Source organism: Protobothrops mucrosquamatus, unplaced genomic scaffold (assembly GCF_001527695.2).
Source record: "Protobothrops mucrosquamatus isolate PMUCROS unplaced genomic scaffold, P.Mucros_1.0 scaffold1620, whole genome shotgun sequence".
NCBI lineage: Eukaryota > Metazoa > Chordata > Lepidosauria > Squamata > Viperidae > Protobothrops > Protobothrops mucrosquamatus.
The window spans coordinates 108391-132385 of NW_015387781.1; the positions used below are offsets into that span (position 1 = coordinate 108391).

The 23995-nt window shown below is 37.3% G+C and overlaps 1 protein-coding gene across 1 annotated transcript in view; it reads left to right on the forward strand.

The window, feature by feature from the left end:
• The window catches only part of LOC107293452 (dystonin), a gene marked incomplete at its 5' end in the record, with an annotated part of 166922 nt that overhangs the window by 107748 nt on the left and 35179 nt on the right, over positions 1-23995 (forward strand). Inside the window, 14 exon segments of the mRNA XM_029285407.1 lie at positions 1417-1620; positions 4082-4313; positions 4633-4859; positions 6377-6499; positions 6952-7053; positions 10612-10713; positions 14194-14367; positions 15138-15293; positions 16830-17027; positions 17569-17697; positions 18892-19062; positions 21167-21322; positions 21522-21728; positions 23161-23280. Of these exon segments, the coding sequence (XP_029141240.1) occupies positions 1417-1620; positions 4082-4313; positions 4633-4859; positions 6377-6499; positions 6952-7053; positions 10612-10713; positions 14194-14367; positions 15138-15293; positions 16830-17027; positions 17569-17697; positions 18892-19062; positions 21167-21322; positions 21522-21728; positions 23161-23280 (2301 nt within the window).

Below are 23995 nucleotides of genomic sequence, written 5' to 3' on the forward strand. Positions count from 1 at the left end.
TAATAATAATAATAATAATAATAATAATATTCTTTTCCTTATAAGAAATCACATAATTTTTAAAATACGGCTATGCAGTTTTTATACCTTTATTGTCTCTTTCTCTCTGATTTGCTACAAGTGGTCCTCACCTTGTGATCACAATTGAGCCCAAAATTTCAGTGGCTAAACGAGACAGTTGTTAAGTGAGTTTTGCTCTATTTTATGACCTTTCTCACCACAGATGTTAAGTGAATCACTGTAATTGTTAATACACTTAACACAATTGTTAAGCGAATTTGGCTTCCCCATTGACTTTGCTTATCAGAAGGTCATAAAAGGTGATCACATGACCCCGGGACATTGTAACCGTCATAAATATGAGTCAGTTGCCAAACGTCTGAATTTTGATCATATGACCACGGGGATGCTGCAGTGGTCATAAGTGTGAAAAATGGTCATAAGTCACTTTTTTCAGTGCCGCTGTAACTTTGAACAGTCACTAATGAACTGTTGTAAGTCGAGGACTACCTGTACTGCTTTTGTACTTTTAATTTGTCACCTTCTAAAAAAATAAAATTTGGATGATATGCTTAATTTGAGATTATTTTCATCGGGCCATAGAAAGCAATTAGTAAGGACTGAATTTCATAATAGCAGTCTCCTGAAAAGAACTGGTATACTTCAGGACATTAACATAGTTATAAGCATATGACAATATATATGTTTTGTGTTTTTATAATGAAGATGAAAACAAAGGACTTAACAGATAAAATTCAGCTTTAGTCCTTCTTGGAATAAGTTAGAAACTGATGAGATTTAAGTTAGCACTTAATTTAAATAATTGGGAATCTCCTAAATAAATAAATCTGGATTTCAGGGCATACTTCATTGCACTTAATTTTAAAAGTTTACCAGGAAAACTAGTGCTTTGAACAACCAGAATATTTAAAAAAACAGACTGGAAAGTGTAGGCAGAAAACAGAATAACATAGAACAACTAATAAAAACATTCAGCCAGTTATCCAGCACTAGAAATGATTTATTAAGTACCAGCATTGTAAAAGTTCCCAAATTGTTTAAATATGACTAAAAATAGCTTGCTAGTGTTGAGTGCTATAACAAAACAGGCAAGTCAGATTTCTAAACTTGTTTTCCATTTTTATTCATAATGCATAGCCTTATTCAATTTTTTTTACACCCACAGAAAGTACGGGTGCCATATTTCTTTTTAAATGTACTGTAAGATGATTTCTCTCTTTATTCAGTTACAGGTGAAAGTAGTTTGGCTTTAGGCTGTGGTTAAATGCATACATCCAGTATGAATTACACTTTGGCCTTGTTTTTCCGAAGAGATGTTGAATTTGTAGGAGATATAGAAATCTAGAATGTGGCATAGTAAGGCTGAGATACTGACAGTATTTTGTTCTGTTATAGCAACTACGAGAGTTGATTGCTGAGCATAAGCCTCACATAGATAAGATGAACAAAACTGGACCTCAACTCCTGGAGCTGAGCCCAGAAGAGGGATTTTTAATCCAAGAGAAATATGTGGCAGCTGATGCTCTTTACAGTCAAATTAAAGAAGATGTCAGAAAGCGGGCCCAAGCACTGGATGAAGCCATTTCTCAATCGACTCAGGTATATGGGAGTTTTTTTGTTGTTGTTGTTTATTTGTTTTTATTTTTCTCCAGAAGGAGAGCAGATAATATTCCCTGCTAATTTATATCCCTTTGTTTGCAGTATATATTCACCTTATCAGGAGTACAGGTCACCATATGCTAGGTGAATAAATCGCATCACAGTTATATAAACGTACTTTTCTTACCTGCTCAAGAATCAGAACCTCTGAGAAATTTGGTGTAAAAGAAAATAATCTGATTGTCTCAAAAAAAAAATAGCTTGAGGATACTTTTGTGATGAATACTAAATATGTACCTTTTTTTCAACTTATACAAATGTTTTATAACACAGGGCAGTGTGTTTTCACAGAGCGTTGGTCAACCTGTCAGCCCTCAGTCTATCCATGGACATGTGTGCATACTAACTAGCTTTATTGTTCAGTGAACTTTGGCTTAAGCGTGCTTGCCAACCACACATGTCTTCAACATAAATCTACCCAAGACTAAAATAAAATGAATTCTCCAAGTGATATTTTTAAATGTTTTTGTAGGAACTCACTCTTTCTTGGTACTAGAAAGCAATGATTTGTTGCATTCACTATAAATGGGCTGCAAATTAGTTACGAGGCTATTTCTAAACAAGGCGTTCATTGTGTAGTCCTCCCATTCCTGTTACAGAATTTTTGGCGGGGCTAAGAGACATCTTCCGTTCGTAATTCTGTGGGTTTTTTTGTATAATATCTTCTGTCTTTTTTTCCTTACACAAAAACCAGCAAAAGAGAAAAATGTAATCGCTGCCCAATGTCTTTGGGCTGGTGGCACTAAGGCCCATCTGATAGCATTTAGCTTAATTAGCATCTGATAGCATTTAGCTTAATTAACTAAGTACTAGCATCTACCCTTAAGAAATATCAAGAAGGAATCTCCTTCTTTCTCTCTGACTGACTTCATCCTGGCCAGAAACAGAGATTGCATTAGACAGCCCAGGGGTTATTTAAAAGTTCCATGTTTGATAAAACATAGTAACATTTAAATTAAATCTTCTGTTTAATAATTTAGACCAGCGGTCCCAATCTTTTTGGTTCCATGGACCGGGGGAGGGGGGAATGATTTCACACACACAACTTAATCCCGCGCATGCACAAATAAAGCTTTATGCACTTTCCTGCCGCTTGCGGCCCAGGGGTTGGGGACCCCTGGTTTAGAATACAATACTAGATATAAAATCATATTAATTGAGGATACTTTCACTAAAGCATGTTACCGAAGAATATTGATGCAATAAAAAGTCTTTCCTAGTGATAAAATCATATCTAAAAATATGATTTGGGATTAATTAAATCTACATTAGATTGATACATTTATAAAATAATTGTATTCCATTGATTTGCAGTCCTTACTGAATAGGGACAAACCCTCCAAAGATCAAAAAGAAAAGAGAATAATTTTGTCTGAAAGTTTGTATTTTATGGTTCTTTTCATCTTTGTAGAGAGCCTTTACATCTTAATAAGAGAGTAATTTGTAGAAATAATAGCTAGTCAGCATAGATACCTGATCCATATAATTCTTTCTCTAGCTAAAGAAGGGGGAAATTGGATGTGTGATTAAGTATCTACATGAAATCTCTTGGTCATATCCAATATTACTCATTTGAGAGAGAGGAGAGAGAGGAGCAAGATTGCGATGATGATGATGTTATCCACCATTCACTCTTAGCGGTTCTATGGGCAGGTCTCTCCACATCTTACGACCTTGCACTATTTGAGTTTTTCCATGTTTTGGCCCGTGGTGTCCAGCCTCTGTGTTCTTTGATGGCCTGGTTTCCTTTTACCCCTAACTCTTTCCAACATAATTGCTTTCTCCAGTGAATTCCCCTGCATGACATGGCCAAAATAAGTGAGACACAATTTAGCTATTTTTCCTTCCAGTGACATGTCTGGTGTTATGCGCTCCAGCACTTGAGTGTTGATCACCTTTGCTGTCCAAGGATGTAGCCCAGGGATTTTGACAGACGTCAGTGCATAAAAGGGACTGATAAAAGTTATATTTGACATTGTGGTTAAACTTGCTGAAAGGAGAAATCTTGTATTGTTTTTCAACTTTAAAATAATATTTATGAAACTGTTTACTGGTAGTTGTGATCCCAGTAAAAAAAAACACAGCTATAATAATAATACAGAAGTAAAGAGAACAAATCATTATTACAAATCTCTTACAAGTTGAACCTGATTCAGACATTTTGATTTAGAAGCACTCATTTCAACTATGGGAATTGTCTTACATATTAGTATTTTTTTTATCCACATACATAGGACAAGGAAGTATTTTATACAGAACAATGATTATGTAAACATTTTGTTGGGCAATAGCCCATTTTCCCCCTCCAGATTTGATTTGGCTCTTTTGGGGGGTGGGTAGCCATTTTTTTTGTGACTCACCCAGGTGCCCCTACTTATCCCTTCTCTATTGGCTTGTGCAGTTCCATGATAAGATAGATTCAACTATTGAGAACCTGGATCGGATCGTTGAACGTTTGCGGCAGCCACCTTCAATCTCAGCTGAAGTTGAAAAGATTAAAGAACAGATCAGTGAAAATAAGAATGTCTCTGTAGATTTGGAAAAACTGCAGCCAGTGTATGAAACTCTAAAGCTGCGTGGAGAAGAAATGATTGCACGTTCAAAAGGAGCTGATAAAGACATATCGGCTAAAGGTAATGGAAGTTACCAGATTGGGAATTCTTCCCCTATTTTTGTTGGAAGCATTAAAAAGAAAAATGTAAACATCTGTAACAGAAGAATTATCTTGTATTAGCTGTTTCTGAGGGAAGGCATGTATGTTTCATGTTATAGATAGTTGTATATATATTTATTGTTTTATATTCCATTATATATCTGATCCTTTAATAGCACATTTTCATCCCAAAATATTTACATTGCAAGATAAATGTATCACAGATAGTTTACAAGCTCCTCTCAAGGACATGTAGATCACTCTGCCTGTGTAACTGTCGTGTTATTTTTGCTGCCTAGTTGTTCAAGATAAGCTCGATCAGATGGTATTTATCTGGGAGGATATCCATGCTTTGGCTGAGGAAAGGGAAGCAAAGCTCCTTGATGTCATGGAATTAGCAGAGAAGTTCTGGTGTGATCATATGGGTCTCATAGCCACCATCAAAGATACTCAAGATTTTATCAGAGAACTAGAAAGAGCAGGGATTGATCCTTCGGTGGTGAAACAACAACAGGAAGCAGCAGAGGTAAATAAAATACTTATAACGTCTTGAGGATGAAATTCTATGCCCACTTCCTGGAAAAGGTACATTAAGTATCATATTCCTCCTTCAAATCAAAATCATTGAGTACTAGTATTTCTAAGTAGGCTTCTATACGTATGCACATTTTGGAAGACTTCACCATCCACGAATGGTGAGCACTTGATATCCTGATACCATGGTACAAGCTCACACTCTCTCCTCCCCACTCCTCTATCTTATCTCAAAAAGCTAAGCAGGCCTGAATCTAGATATTACTTTGTTGGGAGACCTCTATGGCAGAGGTCCCCAACCTTTTGGGCACCAGGGACTGGTTACATGGAAAGAGATTTTTCCACAGACCGGAGGGGGCGTGGTTTGTGTGCTGCCTGCATCCATCGGATGGGGCTTTGCTTCTTTGTGCGGCCCGGTTGCTGGCATGCCACGGCCCGGTACCAGTCCATGGACCTGGGGTTGGGAACCCCTGCTGTATGGAATCCTAGGACTGTAAGCTAGTTTGGGAAGAAAAAACAAAATCTCAGGAAAGGCAGTGGCTGTCTTCTTCTATATAGGGACACTTTCATGAAGTCACTGGATTCTACTTTGACTTCAAGGAGGAGATGTTGTATTTTTTTTTCAGTCCTTGAAATAGACATTCCATCACAATGGCTTGTGTTCATGTGGAAAAACATGTTGCCACCAAGACTTTCTCTATAGATTATCCTATCACAGTGGTGGCGAACCTATGGCACGGGTGCCAGAGGTGGCACTCGGAGCCCTCTCTGTGGGCACATGTGCTGTTGCCCCAGTCTTGCCTCCCCCCGCGACCCCCTTCTCTCCAGCAGCCCCCCTGAAGGAGAGTCGCCCTCGAGCGTGGCCCACATGGAGCAGCGCAGCCAAGGACATGGCAGCCAGGCAGCGTAGACAAGACTCTGCCCTCATGCCCCATCATGCAGTTGATGCTGCAGGATGCAGGCAGAGGGTGTGGCCGCCATAGTGCTGCTGGGCTGCCTGGGCGATCTGCGGCGGGCCCTGGAGGCGGTGAGTGGTCCTGTGGGCGGGGTGGGGGATGGGGGGGCAGAGCTGGGGCAGAGCAGGGAGGTGGAGTGGGGGCAGGGCCAGTTTTTGGGCACTCGGTCTCTAAAAGGTTGCCATCACTGTCCTATCATGATTTGTTAAAGCTTAAGAAATGTGAGCTATGAGAAAAATATTTTTAAAGGGATGCTAGTATTCACCTTACTTTGTAAGAATTATGGCAGATGTATTTATAATATTAATTCACTGGAATATAAGGAATACCAAAGTGCTTCTGCAGTAACTTCCTATTGAGTTGGCAGAAGGGATCAGAGTTGTTGACAATCAGGCAAAATACAAGTTTAATTATTATAATTATTAAACACAGATAATACGTTGCGCTCTTTAAACACCTATAGTAAGTAAACTATATTTTGTGACTAAAACGAATTTGCTTTTCCTAAATATTAATATGATAGTTTGAAACTTCATGTTTTTTTTTCATCTAGACCATCAAAGAAGAGATAGATGGGTTACAAGAAGAACTTGATGCCGTTGTGAATCTTGGCTCTGAACTCATAGCTGCATGTGGTGAACCTGACAAACCATTAGTCAACAAAAGTATAGATGAGGTACTGATCATGTAAATGTTTGGTACTTAATGGTTCTCTGAAGGGACTAGAAACCTCTAATTTTGGAAGAGCATGGCTTATATTGAGTCAGACACTGATTTAGATATATCAAATTGTCAATACCAATTGTCTACGATCTCTGGGTTTTTTTTACGTTTTAATAATAATTGAACTGTATATTTTCAACATACCTGGCTTATGCTCTTCTGCTGAATAAAATAAAACCACTGCGGTCCTAAAGTTTGAATGAAAGGAATTCTAATCTTAATTGGAAATGACATTGAAAACTATGTTAACTTTTAACAACTAATTAGAACTCTCCCTCTCCTTGCAATTTTAGAGAGATTTAAACTATTCTTTGCATTGTAATCAGTACATTTATATATATATATATATATTTAAAGACTTAAAAGCTCTTTTTCTTTTAACTTTACTCACCATTTAAAATGTAGCTAAATTCCATTTGGGATGGCTTAAATAAAGCATGGAAGGAACGTGTTGACAAACTTGAAGACGCTATGCAGGCTGCTGTTCAGTATCAAGACGGACTGCAGGTACGTCTTTAAATTCAGTTTGTTTATAATATTTTCTTGGTAGAATATTTGGAAAGGTGTTGCTTAAAAACAAAACAAAACAATTAAGGATCGTGAAATGTTTTAATAACGACCTAATTATTCTTCAAAATCTATAAACATAGGGTTGTGCTTGCTTTGAAAATGATTTGGCAAAAGTACGTCTGACCAGAGAAGTGATCTACTCTTTTTTAAAGCACCTGTCTTTTTCATAAATGATGGGGGGGAGGGAGTGTGAGAAGATTTGGAATGCTGTACTGTCTTTGGGAATCATCCCATCCCCCATTTCCAAGATAGCTCAAGCTATCGGAAATCTCCCCCCAACCCTGTCCCAAATCTAAAACCTTGAGCAGTGTGCAGGAAACATTTGCCAGGGAAGCTGGGTCCCAAAAGAGACAACAGTGAGTTACTAGGCACAAAAGGTGAAATGTTAGTGCTGGGAACTGGGAAGGAATGCTTGCTGGGGCAGGCTGGAGCCCACGTGAGGCTGGGGAGAGGAGGCAGCCGGGCAAATGAATGTCTGCTGGCACTTACTGAGGCTTTCTTCGGTTATGGCAAGCAGCCATGGAGCTATATGTTTCTGTGGCTGCTTGTGACCCCACAAGGAAAAGTGTATGGCAGTGGTGGTGAACCTATGGCACGGGTGCCAGAGGCGGCACTCAGAGCCCTCTCTGTGGGCACGGGCGCTGTCGCCCCAGTCCTAGGCCTTCAGCTGGGTTTTATAAAACCTTTTCGCTTTAGGCCTCCGCCGCCGTGTACCCAAAAAAAAAGGTTCAATCAATCAGTCAATTTCAACTTCTGGCGGGGAAAAAAAAGATCTTGCAAAGTTGGAATTGATTGATTGAACTTTTTAGTCCCACCCAGTCTGCCGTTACCACCGCAGCCACGCCTATCCAATGGGCCACGCCCACCCAATGGGCCACGCCCACCCAATAGGCCACACTCACCCGGCACCCGACGATGCATAAATGGGTTTTGGGTTGCAGTTTGGGCACTCAGTCTCTAAAAGGTTCGCCATCACTAGTGTAGGGAAACCAAAAGGGAAGAGATGGGGGGAGAAAAACAGGCAGGTGGGGGGAATTGAAGCACCTCAGTAGGGTAAGTGTGGGTTGATTGTCAAGTGCCCAAATTTTGATCATGCTGGGGTGCTGCAATGAACATAATTTCAGGCTCAGATCAAAAAACCCTTTTTCCCCCCAGCAACATCAATTTCGAACAGTCACTGAATGAATGGTTATAAGTCAAAAATTACCTGTAAGTAGATCAGGAGGCACCCTACTGAAAGTGTGTACAGGTACTCCTCAACCTACGACCACAATTGGGTCTGGAATTTCTGTCGCTAAGTGATGCGATTGACTGGGCCCAGTTTTACGACCATCTTAGCATGGTCATTAAACAAATCACCACAATCATTAAGTGAATTAGATCGTGTGACCTCAAGATATTGCAACCATCGTAAATGTGAACCAACATCCACAACTGAGCCCAGAATTTATGTTGCTAAGTGAGAAATTTGTTAAATGAGCTTTGCCCCATTTTACGACTTTTCTTGCCACATTTGTTAAGTGAATCACTGCCGTTGCTAAATTAGTAACACAGTTGTTAAGTGAACCTGGCTTCCCCATTGACTTTGCTTGTCAGAAGGTTGCAAAAGGTGATCACATGATCACTGCAACTGTCATAAATATGAAACCGTTGTCAAGCATCCCAATATAAATCACGTGACCATGGGAATGCTGCAGCAGTCCTAAGTGTGAAAAATGGTCATGGGTCACTTTTTTCAGTGCTGTTGTAACTTTGAACGGACACTGAATGAACTGTTGTAAGTCGAGGACTACCTGTACTTGATTTAGCTGTAGATTTTTCAAGCAAAGTCTTTAAAAAGGTGAGTGGTTAAACTATAGAAAGAGATGCAGTCTTTGTCAGCCTCTTTGCTGTACATTTAATGCCCCTTTTAATATTAAATCTACAAATTTATTCCGTGGTTAAAATTGTTTTTCCTGTGCAATTTTTTAGAGTACATTTCATTTATGTGAGTTTAAACAAATTTCATTTGATTTAAGCTCAAACTATTCATAATTATTTGTGACATCTATAATGGTAGAAGGTTGGATTTCACTCAGTGAACGTCATTTCACATTTTCTAAAATCCTATTGTATTACTTCATTGGCCTGGCTAAATATTACCTGCTCAGCACATTATAAGATTTAACATAATTGGGTCATTTACAATTCCAAACGAAATCTCTGTTTCACCACTTCGGCTCATAGACATTATCTGTCTGCGACAGATGATGCATATTATCTATACCATTTTTTTCCAATAGTTAGGAATATTTTACTTAAATGGAAATCTTGTACTCATTATCTGAACAGGTCCCATTAAGCTTAGTAGACTACGTGATTAGTTCACTGAGTACTGGTTTGAAGTCAGTCCCTTCCATTAAATGTTGTCATCTTGTAGGACTGAGGAAGCGTGCCTTCTCTGACACAGCCCCCACCCAGAGCAGCATCTCCCCAGAGATAAGAACATTGCCCTCTTTGAGTAAATGAAAATTAAAGGATGGGAAAATGGCTTGTGTCCGTGCCCCATCCCCAACTTCACTTCTGGACAGCTTTTTTTTTCAGCACAAAGGGCAACAGCCACAAAGCCACCCCTCCAAGCTGAAGGCTGTAGGGAAGTAGCCTAAGTCTAATGGCACCTTTACTTCAACCAGGAAGAAACTCCCACTAGTGGGAAGCCACCCATCTTTGCAACTCCAAAGGAAATGCTGCTAAACTGCCTTTCTGGCATTTCCTGTGGAGTTAGACCTGAGCTGAAAGTTAATGGCATAGCTTCCCCACCTTAAAGGAAGCCTCATTGCATTTTGGTGATGAAGAGGGACTGCATCAATGTCAGGTCTATGGCATCTCTAGGTGGAAGATTCCATATCGGCAAGTTCTTAGAGTGAACTGAGGACATCTTGATTGAAGTTACACAGAGATATATTGGCATCTGTGGCAGATTCAAGATGAAAGATGCACCATCGTATCCACACACACAACAGAGGCAGGACTTGCATCTTGCCTGTTTTGACACACACACATACCCACACACAAAACCCACAACACACACCAACGTTCATGAACTTCCTTCAAAGGTTAATTGAAGAAATTCAGGATCACAGCAAATGAATTGGCAGCTTTCAAAGGAAGCTGTTCTATTCTAGACCAAAAGACTTTATCCTGTGTTAGACAAGACAGGACTTTCTTCTTCATGTCTCCCAACTCCCCCTTCAAATCCAAAAACTACTTCAGAATGTTGTCTAAACTTCAGAGCAACTGGGGTGGGAAAACGTGTCATGATGTCATTGTGCATAAAGGCAAATCAGAATTTTAAAAGAAATGGCAAAATATATAGTATGCGGAAAACTGAGCATAAATGTATAAATTCTTGCAGTTCTTCTAATGTAACGAACAGTATTCTCTATATACGCAGCTCATTGTTAATATGCTACATCATCTTTTTGTCCTGTTATTTTAATTATATTATTTTGACAGGCTATGTTTGATTGGGTGGATATTGCTGGTAGTAAATTAGCTTCAATGTCACCAGTTGGAACAGACCTAGAAACAGTAAAACAGCAAACAGAAGAAATGAAGGTGAGAAACGTAACTTTCTCTTTTAAATCTTCTTGTGAGGGATGGTATCTTGGATCATGTTGCAGCTACTTTGTACTGTATAAATTGAATTCCTTGTGAATATGGCATAAAATGGAATTTATTTTTTTGGCAAAAGATAATCGTGAGGGGTATTTTTAATACAAGGTTATTTCTTCTCGCTGCATCGTTTCCTTAAGTACCCCATTTCCCCTTTAAAATGTGTGAAGCTCCTTCACTTTGTATACTGTGGATTATTCTTAAATTTTCAGAATTCATTCCATTCCCAGCCTTCTGGTGTATGAAACAGAAAACCCCAGTGAATTCCAAAAGACGGTTTAGAATGAAAAGATGACTCATTCTGTTCATAATACCTGGATACTGTTGTGCATTTTACACAGGAAATGGAGATAATATGAGATATCCTGTTTTGCAGCACTGTTTTAGACTAGATGATCCAGTCTTAACTCTGTTTTTGCATGTGCAAAGCCGAAGTGGACAAGTTGTAAAAATAAACAGGAAACCATCAGCCAAAATAAGCTTTGCACAGTGATTTGATACTGAAAAGTTAGGATTCCAACATTTCTATTAGAATTGAAAGCAAGGGTTAAGAAATCATTAGGATCAAGTTCGTTTCTTTTACATCCAAATTTTGTGTAATACCTAGGAGAAATAACTGAGGCAAAAAAATAATTCTTCTTTTAAAAATTTGCTGTAAATTCCACCACAATTTTATCCAAAAGGCCTTAATAACCTTGCAAGTCCACCACATATGAAAAAAAGTTGCATCTTGTTGTCCACACCTCCAGCACTTGGATTCATAATTCTCATAAATGCGAGACATAGTTGCAGGATCCANAAAAAATATGTGATGGTATCACCCAAGTTGGAAGTTTAACATCAAACTTAGAAAAATACTTTTGCCAAACTCTTAACAATGCAGCCCTTATTATATGATTTCTAAAAGTTTTGTCAATCTTTTTCTGCATAAAAAGGTAGGCATGCCACCCAAAGTACAAGTCCCATCCTTCAACATTCAATATCCTTTTGTTAGACAAATTAATCCAATCCGTCGTCCATGTTAATGCACAAGAATCATAATAAAGTGTCAAATTTGGAGCTTTAAGTCCTCCACGTTCTCTAACATCTTGAATAATCTTAAATTTAACTCTCGCTTTCTTGCCTTCCCAAATGAAACGATTCAAGTCTCTCTGCCATTCTTTCAGGTTAAGTTCATTTTTTAAAATAGGTAACATCTGAAATAAAAAAAGAAACTTAGGTAAAATGTTCATTTTAATGGCCGCGATACGACCCAGCAAAGAAAACTGAAGTTTTTTCCATATTAATAAGTCCTTTTGTACTGATTTCCACAGTCTTTCATAGTTATTCTGATAAAGTTTCATGTTAGAGGAGGACAAAAAAATTCCCAAGTACTTAACTTTATTAACCACTTCAAATCCTGATATTTGCGTAAGTTGATTTTTATCTTTGGCCATCATGTACTGTTTAACTGCTGCCCGTTTGCTGATAGCTCAAAATTGGAAGAGTAAAATTTTACCTACAATGGAGGACTGGAGATTGAAGGTCTCGTACCTTGCTGAAATGGCAAAGATTTCGGCTTATTTGAAGAATCATTCAAATGAACAATTTTTATTAATATGGAGAAGATGGATTGTTTATATTCAAAAGAAGCATAGAATGGTGGAATATAATTTAGGTTTCTAGTTAACTTGTTCTTTTTTCTATATATCTCACCTACTTATGTAGAATAATATTTTGTGGAGTTAGGGATATTAATAGTAGTTTACTTATATTTGAATAGTATCCTGGGATTAGGTTTGGGAAGTCCGGGGGGGTGGGTGGGTGGGTGGGGGGTTTTCTTTATAGCATTGTGAAATATTTGTGATGTTTTTTTCTATGATGAAAATAATAAAAATTTATATTTGAAAAAAAGAAATCATTAGGGACTGAGTCAGACAATTATAGTGATACATCACCCTGGCTTAGCAGAACGTGAAGGTTTTCTGCATGTCTCTGCTTCATTCTTTTGTAATCACTGCATAACTCACCCAGATGCACCTCTCAATATCTTTACTAGAGAGACAGCTGGAGCCACAGAAACCAAGTCAAGATTTTTTTTAATGCTTGTCAAAGAAGTGGAGGGAAGGTGGGAGAAGTCCATGGTATCATAAGTTTTGTTGGAACAGAAAACAGTATCCAGTGGGATCCTTCTCACATGGGTCTTTGGAAAAGCTGCCTCGCCCCTGTACGCCTAGATCAAATTGTGTTATGTGATACGTATGTTCTTTGTTCTGATAAGGTTTATTAAAAAGGACTTTAAAGCTTTGAAGCAATGGCTTTTAATAAAATGGGAACATAATGGCTCATAAATCCCTAAAAGTTGAAATACAATACAAAAAGTAGACTGTGTGTTGTTCCCCCCTCCTCACAACTGTGCATCTAGAAAAAGCTCTCTGATTTATTTTACTTCCTCCTGTCATATGCCTCAGTTTAAAAAAAATAAGAAGATATATTTTGCAAAAGAGAACGCAGTGAATATGTCCACCTGATAGTCATCTACTTCGATTCTATTCCAGGCAGAAAGCCGATGAAGGGTTGCAGAGTTTTGAACTTGTCAAAGCTTTGCATTGTAAGTTACCCAGGAGTCTAAAATGTTCAGTCACAGAGGAGGATGCCCCTCTTGTGTGTGATATATTACTATGGATTCCCTCCCTTCAGTTAATTTCTTCTGGGGATGGATCTCTACACCAGGTGTAATTGGGTTCGGTCACTTCCAGTGAAGAGCTCTATCAACATTACCTTCGCTTTGAGGAAGTTTTGAAAGACTTCCTGTTTTATGGCCTAATCAGGGGTAGTCAACCTTGGCTCTTTTATGACTTGTGGACTTCAACTCCCAGAATTCCTGAGCCAGCCACGAGTCATAAAAGAGCCAAGGTTGACTACCCCTGGACTAAATTGAGTGTGAAACATTTCAGATATAAGAATGATGGAGTATGCTGTCCATTTATATTTCAGAAAAAAAGTGTGCTTTAGTTGTCTAACTTGTGAAGAATACTAGGTTAGAAAGTTATATAGATTTCATTCTGTTCCCAGAAAGGTTTTTCATTCAAAACAGGCTTCCCCTAGAACAGGGATGTCAAACTCGCAACGTCACGTGATGTGTCGCGACATACCGCGATTTTTTGCCATCGCTGGCAATGGGGTGGGCACGGTTTCGCTATGATGCATCTGGCCTGTGAGCCAGCAGTTTGACATCCCTGCCCTAGAAGAAGAAGAAAAAGATCTTCAACATTTTATAGTAATTTTTTAGAGACATCGGGCTTCTTTTAGCACTTTTTTGGTAAAAATAGTTTTCCTTAAGCAGAAAACTGCTCAGGGAAAGTCTGACACTAAATTTCACAATAAACTAACAAGGACAAGGTGGTATTCCCCTTTGATGTTTGTGTTCTTGAATTTCTACAGCAATTTAAAAAAGAAGCCTACCAACAGCAGATAGAAATGGAACGACTGAGCCATCAGGCTGAACTGTTGTTGAAAAAAGTCACAGAGGAAAGTGAGAAGCATACTGTTCAAGATCCTTTGTCTGAACTCAGGTTATTATGGGAATGTCTGGAGGATAAAATCATTAGCCGCCAGGTAAATTGAATTTGGCTGAAAGCTTACTCTATGTAGCAGCATATTTTCTGAAAGTGTAATGAAATATTTGAACAAAGGCATATTAAGATCTCTGTATTTCAAATAGCAATCATATCATTTGTTGTAACTAATACATAATGATATATAAGCAATTATGTGTATTGATCAAATACATATTTGGTCATCCCTATTTCCTTTGAGTATTTTTAAACAATATATAACAAACTGAAAAGAAAATGGCATAACGAACAATAACATCCTCAGCACATTTCTAAACTTTCTTGTTTCCCACCAGGAGATTAATAGTAATAGATTTCTTATTAATTTTCTTTTTCCTAATTTATTTTCCCTTCTTTATGATCAAATATACTATATTATTTGTTATATTTTACTAATACAATTTTTAAAAATTAAAAACAAGATATTGCAACAAGATGTGAGGTTCACAGTGAGCACGTTCTTGGGCTTTGATATATTAAGATTTAAATGCCAAACCTATCATGGAGTTTTAAAGTCATTGACTCTCACATTAACCACTCATAGGGTAAATGAGGTAAACATAAGCCACTCAAGAATTCTTAAATAATTACAATAAAATATGTTATTTGCTTTAAATGCTCTTCTCTAGTCTGGTTTTCAGATTTTATATGTAAAATAAATTTTGGGTGGCACTTCTAGGTGTTCATATGAGTTTACAATACACACTTACGTGCTTGAAGATTTAGCATTTGTGTCATGGTTTCAATTTTTATGTTCTTGTTTTTGAACAGCATAAACTGGAAGGTGCTTTATTAGCTTTGGGGCAGTTCCAGCATGCTCTGGATGAGTTGTTGACATGGCTGACACACACTGAAGACCTGTTGAATGAACAGAGGCCAGTGGGAGGCGACCCCAAGGCTATTGAAATTGAGCTGGCCAAACATCATGTACGTCTGGGCTTCATTGTTAGATATAATTGCTGAATGGAAATAACTGCTCCATATTAACAGTTGAAATAGGTCAAATATTGAAAAACGGTCCTTATGTGAGCTCAAATCTCAACAAGAGTGCATGAATGCAGAACTCAGGAAAAAGGAAGCATATTTCAGAAGCCAAACTTCTGTGCAGACAAATCCAAAAATAAGAGCCAAGTTAATCATGTGCCAGTCCACAATCAGTCAGGAAACCAGAAGGAACACATATTCAGGAACTCAGATCCAAGGCTTGAAAGTTTTGTTTCCTAACTGAAGACTGGCTCCCAAGCCCCTTTTCTTATAGCACTGTCTCCTGCATGCCTATTTTCTTGAGTCATGATGCCTCTTTGTATTGCTCACTTTATTTTATTTATCTATCAAATTCATATCTCACAAGAAATGACACTAGGTGGCATGCAGCAAAAATGCATAAAACAATAAACATATCAAACACAGTCACATTACAAAGGATTTTTTTGCTTGTGCGCAGGAAAGAGAACTTCTACTCAGATTGTAGGTTAGGTGACTCCAACTTGCTCCTATACTTTTGGAACAGGTATCTGATTTCCTACTGGTTACACAATAATTACAACTAGTGTGTTTTATGTTCAGTTTTCAAAAAATAATGTCCAAACAAATAAAATGTAAATTAAATGAAATACTGTATACAAGTGGCATCAAAACAAACTGGAATAACATTGGTTTTACTGTGTATTAAAATTAATGTATGTGCATGCATGTTTTAGAATTATACGGTTAGATAGGGATGATCTGAACAATTGAGCACATGGAAAGCATTTTTTTTTGAGCTTTAAAACCTTAGAAGGAAAAAATGTACAGTGAGAAAATATTTTTTAAAAATAGAAAAAAGCTTCCAATTTTCTCTTCAGCAAATATAAGTATGATTACAAAATTAACTCTTGCTCTATGATTACAAAAAAGCTCACTTTTTTCTATTAATACTTTTTTTTCAATCATTAAAACCACAAGTCATAAGTGCAGTGGTGTAGTGGCTAGAATGCAATATTGCTGGCTAATTCTGCCCACAGCCAGGAGTTCAATCCTGAGCAGCTCAAGGTTGACTCAGCCTTTCATCCTTCTGAGGTCAGTAAAATAAGGACCCAGATTGTTTGGGTGGGGTGACTCTGTAAAAAAGAGAGGGCTGTAAAGCACTCTGAAGTGATATATAAGTCTAAAAGCTATTGCTATTGACTCTCTAGAGCAGTGTTTCTCAACTTTGGCAACTTTTAAGATGTGTGGATCTCAACTCCCGGAATTCCCCAGCTGCTCTAGAATATCCCAAAGAACTAAGAATTGTTATTCAAAGTGGATAGCTTTTATATCTCAAAGGATTTGCTCAATTATGCAAACCTTCTAATTTGTACTACGGTATTTCTAAAAATTAGGTTTTATTGAAATCATGATGTTACAGAGGGTAATTGAATGAAATTAGTAGCTTTTTAAAAAAAAAATCACAGAAAGGAAGCTTACAAGCTTTTGTTGCTTCAGGTGCTGCAAAATGATGTCTTGGCTCACCAGTCTACTGTGGAAACAGTTAAAAAAGCGGGAAATGACCTGATTCAATCAAGTGCTGTGGAAGAAGCTAGCAATCTACAAAGCAAACTTGAGCTTCTGAATCAACGATGGCAAAATGTTTTGGAAAAAACAGAAAAAAGGAAACAGCAGCTGGACAGTGCTTTGATCCAGGTGTGTATGAGAAGTTGTGTAAAAGATCATCCAGGTGTATTGAGTTAAATTTGGGCCCATTGAAGCCAAAGGTAGGCACTTTAAAAATTCTCCTTACAGTTTGCTATCTCTCTGCAATATTAAAACATTGGAATATACTTTTTATAAATTACTAATAACTTGAAATACCTAATTAGAAATCTTAAATTGGACAGATTGTTCTGTGTGTATTTTTAGCTTCCAAGTGGAAATTCCCAGTCATAAATTGGGATTTGAACTGTAAATCAGCAATACATTTTATATAATTGGTATAAGGTTACTTAGTTTTTTTCCTTTCTTTTTTTCCTCTCACTCAATAACGTTTCATTGTATGTATTTTGTTTTGAAACTTAATTTTTTTTGTTTAGGGAATTCTTAATTTAACAGCATTTTCTTTTAGGTCTGTAGACTTTTAAAAATTCTGTGGTTAACTGTGTTCAACATTTGCAATGCCTTAGTTGATGATACAGCAAGCCTTTGTAATGAAATATGCTCTGAAATGTTACGATGACATTTTGTTTAGGCCCAGGGTTTCCATGGTGATGTTGAAGACTTACAACAATGGCTGACAGAAACTGAGCGTCACCTTTTGGCATCAAAGCCTGTTGGTGGCTTACCAGAGACTGCAAGAGAGCAGCTTAATACCCATATGGTAAGGATCTTAGCAGTGTGAATGGTCCAAATTTGGAAACTAACCCTTTGTGGCTGTTTGGAATAAAAAATGTGCAAATTCTGCACAGGAAAATAACTCTAAAGGCATTAATTTTGTAAATTACCATAGGTGAACAATCCTCACAATTAGCATAGAGAAAAAAACAGTTTTAAGGAAATAAGCGTCTCTGGTTATCTGCTATAAAGTTGTATATATAAATTATGTTCTTCGTATCCACTTGTCCTAATACCAAACTGTTAATTTCCTCCAAGTTCTCCAAATAGAGAACTTGCTATTATGTGTCTTAATCTCTCAACTTTATTGTCCATTTATTATTTCTTGATCCATCCAACTCCAGTTGCCAGCGTATAAAGACAGAGTCTATTTTTGTGTGTGTCAAGACAGTACAGTTGGATTACTTTATTTTCAGTGAGTTGAAGGCTCATTAAAATATGCCTATCTCCAGGACTTGGAATATAACATGCCCAGGCCCAGTTTTACTTGCATATTCATAACTTATAGTTAGTGGTTTGGTAAGCATTGCCAAGATTCCAGTCTAGGTCTGAAATGCAAAGATGTGATTGAGAATGCCTCTCTCTTGGGTAGGTTTTTTTTAATGACTTTCTTTGCATCTGAGTAATAGATCAGATTTTCCTGGGTTATTTTTATTCCAGAAAAAAAATTCTTTCTGAAAGATAACCATTCACTAAATAATAAAGTTTTTCTGAATTTGGAATTTGCATATTCTTTGTTGTGGATTGAAGCCTCCACAGATGAAATTGTAGAAATGTCTTTGGTCTCGCATGATCCCAGAATTCTGCAAGGCCAGTTGTGCAAAATAACCATGAAGATTACTTAACAAATAACATTCAAATATTTATTCAAAGTACATAACAAACAGAATGCCTATAAAGACTTACAAAACTCATGCATTTGACTAAGCTTTTTAAATTTTTGATTCATTTTAACCAAAGAATGCACATAATTCTGTATGCTGTTAATGTGCACATTCCTAGTGACATCTGGTGAATGTTTCATATTATCCAGAATGTGTATTTTTGTAACTCACACAACCTTTCCTCACAAAAATAAAGCCCATAGTCATAGAACAATTCCCTACAACTGCTTTAGAGGCTAATAGTTTAGAATCAACCTTTATTGTAAATGATTTAGCTGTTTTTTCTTTCTGTCTAGGAACTTTGTGTTGCCTTTGAAACTAAGGAAGAAACATACAAATATCTGATGCAGAAGGGTCTACAGATGCTTGCAAGATGCCCAGAGTCTATGGAAACTAATGTGGAGCAGGATATAAATAATCTTAAAGAAAAATGGGAATCAGTAAAGACCAAACTCAGCGAAAGAAAAGTATGTTATAGAATGAATATGAGAAATTTGTCTATGCATTTAGGAATCTTAATGTTAGATTATTTTTAGTGTAGGAGGGTTGTGATGTTCTTTAGCAAGAGTTAATGGACCCATGTAATCTGTGTAGTAAATAATGCCAAACATCCATGCTCATAAGGAAAACCATATCAGTAAACTAACGAGTAGTCCAGTCTGTAAAACAAAAATGTCTCTTTAGAATGTACAGATCACAGGCTTGAGGAATAAATAGTCCCCTAATCCATCATTTTGTCATTTGGAAATATACAATATGCTTTAAGAGCATTGTTGACATTGTGAATATAACAGTTCTTCAGAGTATTAAGTGAAGAGACCGTGTTGTGTCTAGGGAGTCAGAAGCAACTTACTGACAAATATACGCTTTCATAGAAGTAAACATGATTTTCTCGGTTAAAACAATCTGAGTTGGACTATACATTTCATCTGAAAGCAATAGAAATACAAACATAAAAAGCAGAAGTGAATGAATTAATGAAATGAATAAACGAAGATATTTTGGGGGAGAAAAGCTTTTGGATTCTTTTTTTGGTCTTATACAGATAGTCCTCGACTTATGACCCCAATTGATCCCGAAATTTCTGTTATTTTAAGTGAGTTTTAACCCATTTTACACCTTTCTTGCCATCATTAAATGAATCACTGCAATTGTTAAGTTAGTAGCATGGTTGTTAAGTGAAATTTGGCTTCCCCATTGATTTTGCTTGTCAGAAGGTTGCAAAAGTGATCATATAATAACAACAACAACAACAACAACAACAGCTTTATTGTCACTTTGAAAGTACACCAATCGGCATACATCAAAATGAAATTTCATTGCATACAGCTCTCAAAGGGTCACCACCTCCAATATACACTCCTTGTTCGTGGCCAGCTCAAGTTACAGATCTACATGACCCCAGGACATCACAGTTGTCATAAATATGAACCAATTGCCAAGCATCCACATTTTGATCACGTTGCCCTGAGGATGCTATGACAGTCGTAAATGTGAAAAATGGTTATAAGTCATTTTTTTCAGTGCCAATGTAATTTTGAATGGTTATAAGTTGAGGACTAGTGTAGTAGAAATTGACAGACTGGTTCAGTACTGCAGCTTTTAGCTATAAGCACTTAGTCGTGTCTGGGAGGTTCACTTCCTTGCATGTGCTGTCACTTAGGATGTAGATAAGCTTCCCTCCACAAAGTGCTTTTAAGATATCTTGGGATCACAACTCTCCAAATTTGGAGCTATTGGGATTATGGGCCAATTTGTTTTATGAACACTAGGAGCCACAGTTTATTTGGAGGGCAAGATGTCAATGAAACGTTTTTAAAGATAAGCTAAATTCACTGTGTTTCCTAAGTTCTTCTGTCGTTTGTGATATGTGTTCCCTGGAAGACAGCAGGGGCAGCTGTTCTTTTAGTACAGTTTTTGTTTTTGAGCTAGGCTGGTAATTGACTCAGGGGGACCTTTATTCTGCAGAAAGAAACAGTCTTCTGTGCAAATTATAAGGCTTAAATTAGATTAACTTCACCCAGTGGTTTTCTGAGCCTTTCTTGACATCCTTCATACAGTACTGAGCACATGGTCCCTATTTGTACAAGAAAGATCAAAACTAGAAAGCAAGTGTGTTTCTGAATTTCTGTCTAAATCAGGGGTAGTCAACCTTGGCTCTTTTATGACTCGTGGACTTCAATTCCCAGAATTGGCTCAGGAATTCTGGGAGTTGAAGTCCACGAGTCATAAAAGAGCCAAGGTTGACTACCCCTGATCTAAATGCTTCTTGGTCTTATCATTGAACATGGAAGAATGGTTTGTTTTTGTTTTAAGAGGTCAGTATGTGACATGAGATGCTTTTTTCTTTTGCTCAATCCCCATTTTTTTCCTTTTTTTTCTACTTAACCATTATGTAGCAATATTTTATCCAGATAGTGTTTTAGAACAAAATGCATGTTAATATTAGCTTAGAAAAATGATTAGGGGGAAAAGCCGAAAGCAATGGGCCTCCTCCAAATTATTCAACCATAATATGATTTACTATTCTGTAATGCTTCCACTGTGGTTAATTATGTTGTGTTCTTACAGATCAAGCTGGAAGAAGCTCTCAGTTTGGCAATCGAGTTCCACAATTCGTTGCAGGATTTTATCAACTGGCTTACTCAAGCTGAGCAAACTTTGACAGTGGCATCTCGGCCAAGTCTTATTTTAGACACTGTCCTATTTCAGATTGATGAACACAAGGTACGAAAGAAAGGAGCAGAATTATAACTTTCCACTCTAGATGCATTGGGCTGAATTGTACATAAATCAGCTCAGTAACATTTAGCTTCTTAAGATTGGTTTCTAAGTAACATGATACATTTTCTCTGCTGATACAGATAGGCAGCTTTACATTTTGAGACATTTTTCAAATTTCAGTATTACCTTTTTCCTTTGGAAGGTCTTTGCCAATGAAGTAAATGCTCATCGTGACCGGATTATCCAGCTAGACAAAACTGGAACTCATTTGAAGTACTTCAGCCAGAAACAGGATGTTGTCCTCATTAAGAATCTTCTCATTAGTGTCCAGAGCAGGTGGGAAAAAGTAGTTCAGCGTTTAGTAGAAAGAGGAAGAGCCTTGGATGATGCAAGAAAGCGCGCCAAACAGGTAACATGGCAGTGTGCCATCTCAATTTTAAAGACTGTATCTCAGATCAACGAACACTTTGCCCCCAGGATTATGTATATAAACTTAACTGACTTTCTCAACTTGTTTGTAGTCTGAAATGAGATATACGTTGTTATGGTGAGATTTTTTTTAGTTCTAACTCCACAAGAGCCTAAAAGGGGAGGGGGACGAGTGACTCAGAATCATTTCCTACACATAATGTTAATTCAGCATGGTTCTGCTGAATGCATGTAAGGGGAGCTTAGGCATGGATGAAAGCAGCAATTAAAAGATTCAAATGTCTCCCTTGGACATATATGCACTAATTATCGGTTGGGTTAGTTTTTAAAGAAATAAGTAAAAATGTTTACTTGTTCTTATCTTTGTGTAATAAAATTGATAGCTGATACCTGTTTTTGAGAAATATTAGTAACTGCAGGCAAATGATGGAGCAATTATGAAGAAAACATTCCTTAGCCCTTTTTTTTTCCAGATAGGTGTACTCTCATATACTTAGCAGGTTTCTGCCATCATCTCCCATGTTTTGAGCAGAAGGCACATCCATGGCTTCTTGGAAAGATATTGAATAACTAGAAGTCCTCTTCTCCTTTTTTCTTTTCATTTTCCCCTAAGCCCAAACTAAGCATTCAGGTAAATGGTGGACAATCTTTATCAATCTGTTCACATGGTAGCTGAAGAGATACTGCCAGAATTACTCGGCTTAAACGATCATTTCCAGCTCTCTGATTCTATGACTCCATTGTACTGTTGACTTTACCTAAGGTCTGACATTATCATCTGTGCAATGAATCCAATAAAATAGTAGATGAAAATACTTTTCAAATTCACATTAGATATAGCGAGGTTTATTCATATGCATTAATGCATCATCAAGTGCATTAATTATCCCTCAGCGACACTTGTATTATATCAACCTTTCTGGAAGAATTAGAATTTGTTGTTGTTGTTAATTGCGAAGTCGTGTCCGACCCATCGCAACCCCATGGACAACGTTCCTCCAGGCCTTCCTGTCCTCTACCATCTTCTGGAGTCCATTTAAGCTCACGCCTACTGCTTCAGTGACTCCATCCAGCCACCTCATTCTCTGTTGTCCCCTTCTTCTATTGCCCCCAATCTTTCCCAGCATTAGGCCCTTCTCTAGTGAGTCCTTCCTTCTCATTAGGTGGCCAAAGTATTTGAGTTTGAACTAGAATTAGAATAAGAAAGAACAAATATCTATTGCAAAATAATTTGCAAATCAAAAAGGCTGTTTGAAAGAAAAACAAGCCATTCTTTCCAATATATTGTCCAGACCCATTTTTAATTCCCTGATTTTGATTATTATCTTTGTCACATTTAATATTTTGAGATGCAATGTTTATTGATAGTCTATTGCTGGAAAAACATAAGTGCACCTCTTGTTTTTCTGCAGTTTCATGAAGCTTGGATCAAACTTACTGAATGGTTGGATGATTCAGAAAAGACTTTAGATGCAGAATTGGAAATTGCAAATGATCCAGACAAAATTAAGATGCAGCTTGCCCAGCATAAGGTGAGTCACTAATAATGGAATGTAGAGCCTGTCTGATCTGTTGACTGGACATTATGATGGGCAGGAGGAGAGCAATTTATTGGTCACAAGTTTGAATGTTTGCTACTATCAAATCCCAGCTTATAAAAGAAATAGAAATCGGCAGGCTTCTCTATAGAAACCTCTATTCTTGTGGAAGGGAACCATATGTGATCATGAAAGATGATATTAAAGGGTAAGATGAGCCAGTGAGTTACCCAGTCCGAACTCAGTGCTATTATATATGCAGTCAACTTCGTTTGACGATAGGATTCACAAGAGGTTAATTGATATTTTGGGTTTGAATTGCTTTAATATTGTGGGGAATTGCCTTTAAATACAATCATCATTATTCAGAATTTTGATAAAGTTTTAATTACTTTAGTAAAATTATCTCCATCCTCTCCCCATTTGAAAAAACATGGATTTTTTTTTCCTCTATAGCTTTCTGGAAAAGGACATAGTGTTAATTTATTTATTTATTTATTTATTATTTAAATTTATTATTTAAATTTATATACCGCCCTATCTCCCTTACGGGACTCAGGGCGGTGAACAGGCAATAATAAAAATCACAATAAATATTGAATAAAAAGCCTGCTCTAAAATACCCCATATAAAACCCCTAGCAAAGCCCAATCAAAACTACGCCAGGCCGGCCGCATGGAATAGATGGGTTTTCAAGGCTCGGCGGAAG